The following is an 8,456-nucleotide window of genomic DNA, read 5'->3' as shown; positions in this document are numbered from 1 at the left end:
CAATGACAGGCAGGAACAGACGATGACAATGAGGTGTAGAACCCAAGTGCAGTTTATTACTTGAAGCGTGGTAAATCCAGAAACATGAATCCAAACAAACAGACTTGACTTGAATGACATAACATGAACATGGACTTGACTTGACTTGACTTAAGCATGCCAACACAAACAATCATACAAACAATACCTGACCCTGATACAATGGAAACATGAGACTTAAATACACAGACAAGGGTAACATAAACCAATGAACAGACAGAACTATAAACAAGATAACAAGACAATGACCATGAACCAATGACATAACAGAACTAATAACAAGACTATAACCAATGGGAACAGGACACATGAACATGAGGGAAACAGGATAATCACATGACTTGACATGGAAACAGGGAATCACATGACATGGCAGGGAAACAGGAAATAACATGACACAGGACTACTTTTCAAAATAAAATAAATAAACACAAAACATGAACATGAACACATCTAGACGTGACACTAACAGCGTCACATAAAGCATTATTAGTTCAAAAGAATTAAACTTATATCCTGTCCTTTGAGTAACACCAAAAACTTCAATGTAAATTGTAGCAACACCTCCTCCTCGACCCTTCAGACGAGGCTCATGTTTATAACAATAACCTGGGGGAGTAGATTCATTTAAACTAATATATTCTTCTGGTTTAAGCCAGGTTTCAATCCAACAGAGCACATCCAAATTATGATTTGTAATAATTTCATTTACAATTAGTGCTTTGGTAGAAAGAGATCTAATGTTTAGTAGCCCTACCTTCGTATGATGTTTATCTTCAACTTTTTTGTTTTGTTTGTCAAGTTTGATCTTAATCAAATGTTTTCTAAATTATTTAGTGAGAGTTTTGTGTTTGGTAGTTCGCGGAACAGACACAGTCTCTATGTGATATCTAGGTGATACAGTCTCTATGTGTTTTAGTTTATGTGACCTGTGTGACATCTCAAGGCAGCTAGCAGACGTTCGGATTAACCAGTTTGTCTGCTTCCTGACCTGGGCCCCAGTTAGTAAAATACTATAATTATTAAGATTATGAGACAAATTAATAGAGAGGGATGGAGTCCGTCTCTCTTTAGCAGGTCAGATCTACCCCAAAAACTCTTCCAATTGTCTATAAATCCTATGCTATTCTCCGGACACCACTCAGACATACAGCCATTCAGTGACACTAATCTACTATAAACCACTCACCACGATGAGTAGGGAGGGGACCAGAGCATATTACAGTGTCTGACATCATTTTTGCAAGTTCACACACCTCTTTAACATTATCTCTAGTGATCTCCGACTGGCGAAGCCGGACATCATTAGTGTTTAGCATTAGCCAGCACTTGTAAATTTGATCTGATATCAGATGCCCGAGCCCCTGAAATGCATTTAACAATGGTGGCTGGAGTCTCTATTTCCACGTTCCTTACAGTAGAATCACCAATTATTAGGGCTCTTTCAACATGATTCTCAGTGGGTGCATCACTGAGTGGGGAGAACTGATTGGAAACCCTAACAGGAACAGGAGAGTGGTGTCACTTTGCTGAGTGAGTATGCCACCGAGACATCACCCAACGCCCTGCTGCGGGGGCTCTAGATCGGAACCAAAGTGTGTGTGTTGCTCGCTGTACTACTAGCTTCTCTTTCTCACTGACCTCCACTAGTGTTCGGATGTGTGTCTCTAACTCTTCTCCGTCAACCTGACTAATTCCTTACATTTATCACATGTGAATCCCTCACTGCTGACAGAAGAAGCTATAATAAACATGTGGCATATAAGGCAGGAAGAAATAACATGAGCGGATGCAACAACTTACCGCAATAGTTTGTTGTTGTTGTTATGGTTGTTCTTGAGTGGCGAGGGTTGGAGATCGATGTGGTTCCTAATCAGCAGATGTTTGAGACTGATGCAATAATCCGTGTAAAACACACTGGAGAAAACGAATGCACGCAGTCGAGACGTGAGATGTAGACAAGCGGAAAAAAGTGAAAAAAAAAACGAGAAAAATGGATGCGGTATAATACACAGATGAAACAGTAGAAAAGCGGAAAACCTGAAGCACGTGGTAAAATGGCAAAGGATAAAACAATGAACCTGTAAGAATAAGCAATGCTAAGCAGGCTAGCAAGCTACAAACACTTGTGCAGCATGCCGTCAGCAACAGGTACAGGGTCTAGAGTATTGTTCAGTTTCACACTGTTTGTTTGTGTTTGTGTTTGTGTGTGTTTGTGTGTCTGTGTGACAGGCAAGGACAGTTGTCCTCTATCGCCGATCACCCTTGATGACCACACAAACACACAGTAACACTAAGACTCAAAGCTTAAACAGGACAGAAATAGAGACAAGCCTTCACTGGCTGAACTTTAGACACATAATGGAACTGTGTGGCTGTTTCTTCCATTTGAGAGCAGACTGAGATGTCATCTTAACCTATTTGAATCAAAAGAGCATATTAATGTGACTAAATACAAAGGCTGTCACTTAACACATTTTAAGGTCTCACCTTGCTTGTTGAGATCTTATACATTCCAAGAAGAACATTTTATTGCTCAAACATTGCTCTGTCGTAGCTCAAGACTCAACAGAGTTCTGAGTTCATCTTTGTCTCAGATGTTTCTCCTAAAATGATGAAAATGAGATTTAACTGCCCTACAAGGCCAAACACAGTAACTACTACAACACTAAAACCAAGAAAAATGGCTTTAAAGTTGTTGTTATTGTTTTATTTTGTAATGGATTATTTAAATTAGTCTCTGTTTTATCTTATTTTAAACATAGTTGAGACAAACTTGGAGAAAAAATTGAGATATTAAAGAGATATTAAAGAGAACATGTTTGTTCATGACCTGAGTGGAAAGGTTTAATTTACATTGATGAACATATTTAATTTACATATGAAATGTTGTTATTTAGATGTTTTTCTTATGGACATTTTTAATGAAGTAAGCCTCAAGAGACATGAGATATAATAACCAATCATTCCCCATAGACAAGAAGTGTTTGGATTGATTTTTAGAATAACCCAACTTATTACATATATGAAACAAAAGTTTCTTGTTGATTTATTCTTTAAATTTAAAATATAAACTTGCAAAATGCCATTAATGTGACAGCAAAATGATTAGTGATTTTTGCAGGTTAAGAAAATACTCACTTAAATCTTTTACATACCTTTAACCTTGTGCGACCTACGTACACATGCGTGGACGTTGTATTTTGGCTTCACTATACACAACGCATAATTTAAATGAATAAAAACCGAATGAATACTGTTCACAACACTCTAGACTGTCTTTTAATGGTTAAACTTCTGCCGCACCAAGTCACGTGACACAACAACATGCCGTCGATTTCCGTAAAGCGCTCCAACGGACGCAGTGCCAACAAAAGTGCCTCTGGTAAGAAATCTCTTAGAAGGTTTTCATTGAAACCTGTTTGGTTGTAAAGAGTAGAGTCTCTAGATTCGTTTGATATGCCGCTTTAAAAAATCCGTCATTTTTCATGCATTAGTGCGCTGATAAACATGATGTCCACATATGTGGAAATTGGCACCGCATTTCCTCAAAAGTAGAAAAAAACATGTTAGTTATTTTGAATGACTTCCAACATTAACACATCTGTGGGACATTTTGCTTCATTTTAATATACATTTTGTTATATTTTATTTTGTTATCACTGTACAATATAATTCTATTCATTAACATTAATAAATGCATTCCTATATTTACTGTGTATTATCACACTGAGAATAAATGGGATCATAAAAAAGCTGATGAAAAAATGTGTCTTTCAGAGGCTTTATATGGAGTTAGGATGAAAATAAGGTGCATTTCAAACTGTTCTGAGACCAGTGCAGACAGACAGCACACTGGAGGTTAAGTCATTCACTAAATAGGGAGCAAGGGAGCATCCTATAGCTCTCTATGCAGTTAAGTGCATTCACTCCTAAAATCTGATCAAAAGTTCAGTTTCAGGCTGCAGATGATGTTTGGATCACTCAACATGTTTGACAGACATGTGACAATGATAATCAGTACATAGATTCAGAATTTATAATGTATCATTTTATTTTAACATGATTGACAGTGATTGGATGATGCTGGACATTACTTTGAATCAGAATTAATTATGCTAATTTCTGATGTAATGTCTGTAAGGTCTCAAAAATATGAATAATCAACACTCCTGGAAACATCATAAATTATTTGATGAAAAAAATCTTAATTTTTATAGCTTGAAGTTATTTAAAATTTCACAATGTAGTCTCGCTGTCCACATATGTGGACATACATTTTTAGGAAAACTATATGCTCTTGAATTTTTTACTGTTTTTTTGCATGTTTATTAGAGGCTACTAGTTACAAATAAAAAAGGGAAATGGAAAATGCACACAGCAGTCACGCTCGGGTCTCAAGGTTAACAATTTTTAATACAATACAGACATTCATACATTAAATGTTAACAACAACAAAAATAGGTTCACAAATCCTGTTTCAAAGTAAATTAACAGTGAACAACAGGAGAAATACTTTAAGAACTACTTAATTTGTACACACACATAACACCATATAACAAAGTCAAAAGCCTCATACTTTGTGCAATGCTTTACCTTTTTTTTTTTAACAAAAACTTTATATATGTTTGATTTATGTAATCTGTTAGATTGAGAGCGAGATCTTTAGGCAGGTTTGAGGTAGTTATACAGGCTTTTCAGACCCCCCTGCAGAACCTCCTGAATGGGTTTCAACAGTGGATTATGCACAATATGCAAACCTTTATCCAGAGGATGACAAGCAAGCTTCTCCAACCGTCTGAGCATGTACATCTCATCAGGAATGCTCTGGAGATTGTTAAAGTCCACATTCAAGAGTTCCAGACTGGTCAGACAGCACAGCGTTCGGGGAAGAACATGGAGGGAATTCTGCTCTACGATCAAGATCTTGAGGTTCACCAGGTCCTGGATCTTGTCTGCGATGTTCTCCAGACGGTTGTTGGCCAGATGCATGAACACAAGGCTCTTCATGCCGTACACGCAGGCTGGGATGTGTTCAATCCGGTTGTGGCTCAGGTTGAGTTTGGTGAGTTTTTGCAAGTTGGAAAAGCTGTTTGGAAGCCCTGTGATCTGGTTATTAGCCAAGCTCAGGACCTCCAAGTTGGTACATCTGCCCAGTTCTTCAGGAACTTCACTCAAGTGATTCCTGTGTGCAAACAAAACACGAAGGTTGTGGAGTTGTCCGATCTCCGGCGGTAGACTGACCAGTTCGTTCCCCCACAAGTTGAGCACCTCGAGGTTCTCCAGCGCTCCCAGACCTGACGGGAGGACAGAGAGACCATTCAGGGAGAGGTTGAGCTTCTGTAGTTCTTGGAGCTCCCACAGTTCTCCTGGCATCTCCTCCAGACCTTTCATGGCCAGACTGAGGGTGATGTAGCCCAAGTGCCTTGTCGCGTGTTTGCGAATTCGGTCCACTGATGATAAACTCTCCCCACAACTGGCCTTGCGACGTGACTTCGGCTTCGAGTCCTCAGAACTGGACATCCGTCTGGTGATTCTTGGGGCAACGTCCAGGCTAGCATGCTGCTTTGATAATTTTTGCCTCAAGAGAAACATTGAAAAATGGTTTATGTAAATTTGTCTATTGGTAAGTTCAGTTCCAAGTGTCCACTTCCAAAAGAGAAGTTTTCTTACATGTATTTAGTAAGAGAAACTTTAACAGATGCGGTCAGTCTCCTCAGAATCTTAGGATTTGCACTACACCTTGTATACGTAATCAATGTTTAATTCCTGGATAGGCAGACAGATTCCCCACACCTCAGTGACTGAGTAAGCAGCTGTTGATTTTTACCTGACATGGATAACATTCATGAAACACTGTAGAAACTGGTTGGTTGTCCCGTTAGGAGCTAGTTAAGGGTGTGTAGGTCTCCAGGTCTCTCTTACAGTCTCTCTCTTTCTCTCTCTTTGTGTGTGTGTTTCTCTGAGCAGCTGTTATTGTCACTACAGCTTAGTTGTGAAGCCCTTTAATGCAGTTAAGTAATGGAATAACTGCAGAGTCATTAAAACATTTTCTATATTCACTCCACAGCTGTATTTATACACATATCCATTAGCAGCACTTGCATGCTCAACTCAAGAGTTCACGCCCATACATATCTATCTATACCGACATGAATCCCTGTATTCACAGGAGACATGAACTGACGCATTCATCATGAGTGAAAGACAGTTAAGCCAACGGGTCATCGTACTTTCCATCATAATCTCATAGCTGATCCCCAATGAGACTTTCAAAAGAGAGGAATTTACTTATGTCTAACTTTGTACATCGCAATCTACTAACAAAGAGGTTCACTATATGATTGTGTGCCTTTGTGTGAATGAGAAAGGGAGCAAATGAGGGATGGAAAAAGAAAGAGAAAGACATTGTGTCTTTAAAAAGTAGCTGATCTTGGTGGCACCATGGCTAGTACACACTTTGAACTGAGTACACACTTTGAAACTTCAGTAACTAAGTATGCGCTTTGAAACTTCAGGGACAGAGTACGCACTTTGAAACTTCAGGAACAGAGTACGCACTTTGAAATGACCGAGTAACCGAGTATGTCCTTTGAAACTGCAGTACCTGAGAACGCACTTTGAAACTTTAAGTAACTGAGTATGCACTTTGAAACTTCAGTAAACGAGTATGCACTTTAAAATGACAATAAACAAGTACAGACTTTGAGACTACAGTAACCAAGTACACATTCTGAAATAATAGTAAACAAGTATAAGATTTAAACTTTAAGTAACTGAGAACGCACTTTGAAACTTCAGAAACCGAGTATGCACTTTTAAATTACAGTAACCGAGTACACACTTTGAAATTGCAGTAACCGAGTATGTACTTTGAAATGACAGTAACCGAGCACATACTTTAAAATGACAATAAAAAAGTATAGACTTTGAGACTACATTAACCGAGTACACAATCTGAAATAACAGTAACCAAGTATGTACTTTGAAAATTAAGTAACTGTGAAAGCACTTTGAGACTTTAGTAACAGAGTACGTACGTTGAAATTACAGTAACCGAGTAAACACTTTGAAACTGCAGTAATCGAGTATGCAGTTTGAAACTGCAGTAAACGAGTACACACTTTAAAATGACAGTAACCAAGTACAGACTTTGAGACTACAGTAACCAAATACACATTCTGAAATAACAGTAACCGAGTATAAGATTGAAACTTTAAGTAACTGAGAATGCACTTTGAAATGTCAGTAACTGAGTATGCACACTGAAACTTAAGTAGCCGAGTACACATTTTGAAACTTCAGTAACCAAGTACGCACTTTGAAACGTCAGTAACTTAATATGCACACTGAAACTTAAGTCACCGAGTACACAATTTGAAACTTCAGTAACCGAGTATGTACTTTGAAATGACAGTAACCGAGTACACACTTTGAAACTTCAGTAACCGAGTATGCACTTTATAACTTCAGTAACCAAGTACGCACTTTGAAATGTCAGTAACCGAGTATGCACTTTGAAACGTCAGTAACTGATTACGTACTCTGAAAGAACAGTAACTGAGTACGCACTTTGAAACTTCAGTAACCAAGTACGCACTTTGAAATGTCAGTAACTGAGTACGCACTTTGAAACGTCAGTAAATGATTACGTGCTCTGAAAGAACAGTAACTGAGTACGCACTTTGAAACTTCAGTAACCGAGTACACACTTTGAAACTTCAGTAACCAAGTACGCACTTTGAAATGTCAGTAACCAAGTACGCACTTTGAAATGTCAGTAACCAAGTACGCACTTTGAAATGTCAGTAACTGAGTACGCACTTTATAACTTCAGTAACCAAGTACGCACTTTGAAATGTCAGTAACCAAGTACGCACTTTGAAATGTCAGTAACCAAGTACGCACTTTGAAATGTCAGTAACCGAGTATGCACTTTGAAACTTCAGTAAATGATTACATACTCTGAAAGAACAGTAACTGAGTACGCACTCTGAAACTTCAGTAACCAAGTACGCACTTTGAAATGTCAGTAACTGAGTACGCACACTGAAATTTAAATCACCGAGTACACACTTTGTAACTTCAGTAACCAAGTACGCACTTTGTAACTTCAGTTACCGAGTATGCAGTTTAATAATAATGAATTTTAAGCGGCCTGTGTTATGAGTATGCAACTGACTAGATTTCGCAGTATTTATCAGTACTGGCATTCTGTTTTAGTGCATAATCAAAAGTGTGTACTTTTCTATCACCACAGAAAAAAATACTTTTAGTGAGTAGTAGAAGTATGTGATTTGGCACAGCAGACATGAACATGCCTGAACACACACACACACACACACACACACACACACACACACACACACACACACACACACACACACACACACACAAGCTTTATCCAGTTTGATATC

General features: G+C 38.3%; 1 protein-coding gene across 1 annotated transcript; it reads right to left on the bottom strand.

Annotated features, from left to right (window-relative positions):
* Nucleotides 1-3,819: 3,819 nt before the first annotated feature.
* LOC127443042 (leucine-rich repeat-containing protein 30-like) lies at nucleotides 3,820-5,958 on the bottom strand. The gene is made up of 2 exons (XM_051701520.1): nucleotides 5,870-5,958; nucleotides 3,820-5,620 (listed from the first exon to the last, which is right to left on the bottom strand). The coding sequence occupies exons 1-2, from the start codon at nucleotides 5,887-5,889 to the stop codon at nucleotides 4,705-4,707; spliced, it is 936 nt and encodes a 311-aa protein (XP_051557480.1). The 5' UTR covers nucleotides 5,890-5,958; the 3' UTR covers nucleotides 3,820-4,704.
* Between the last annotated feature and the right edge of the window lie 2,498 nt (nucleotides 5,959-8,456).

This window comes from Myxocyprinus asiaticus, chromosome 6 (assembly GCF_019703515.2).
Source record: "Myxocyprinus asiaticus isolate MX2 ecotype Aquarium Trade chromosome 6, UBuf_Myxa_2, whole genome shotgun sequence".
NCBI classification, from domain to species: domain Eukaryota; kingdom Metazoa; phylum Chordata; class Actinopteri; order Cypriniformes; family Catostomidae; genus Myxocyprinus; species Myxocyprinus asiaticus.
This window is presented reverse-complemented; position numbering and strand designations above follow the sequence as displayed.

What these genes read in the sequence shown, in the direction of transcription:
- LOC127443042 (XM_051701520.1), bottom strand. Translation starts at nt 5,889, where the DNA reads ATGAATGTTATCCATGTCAG. An exon ending in ATGAATGTTATCCATGTCAG is followed by an intron (nt 5,621 to 5,869) that starts GTAAAAATCAAC and finishes GTTTCTCTTGAG; the next exon opens with GCAAAAATTATCAAAGCAGC.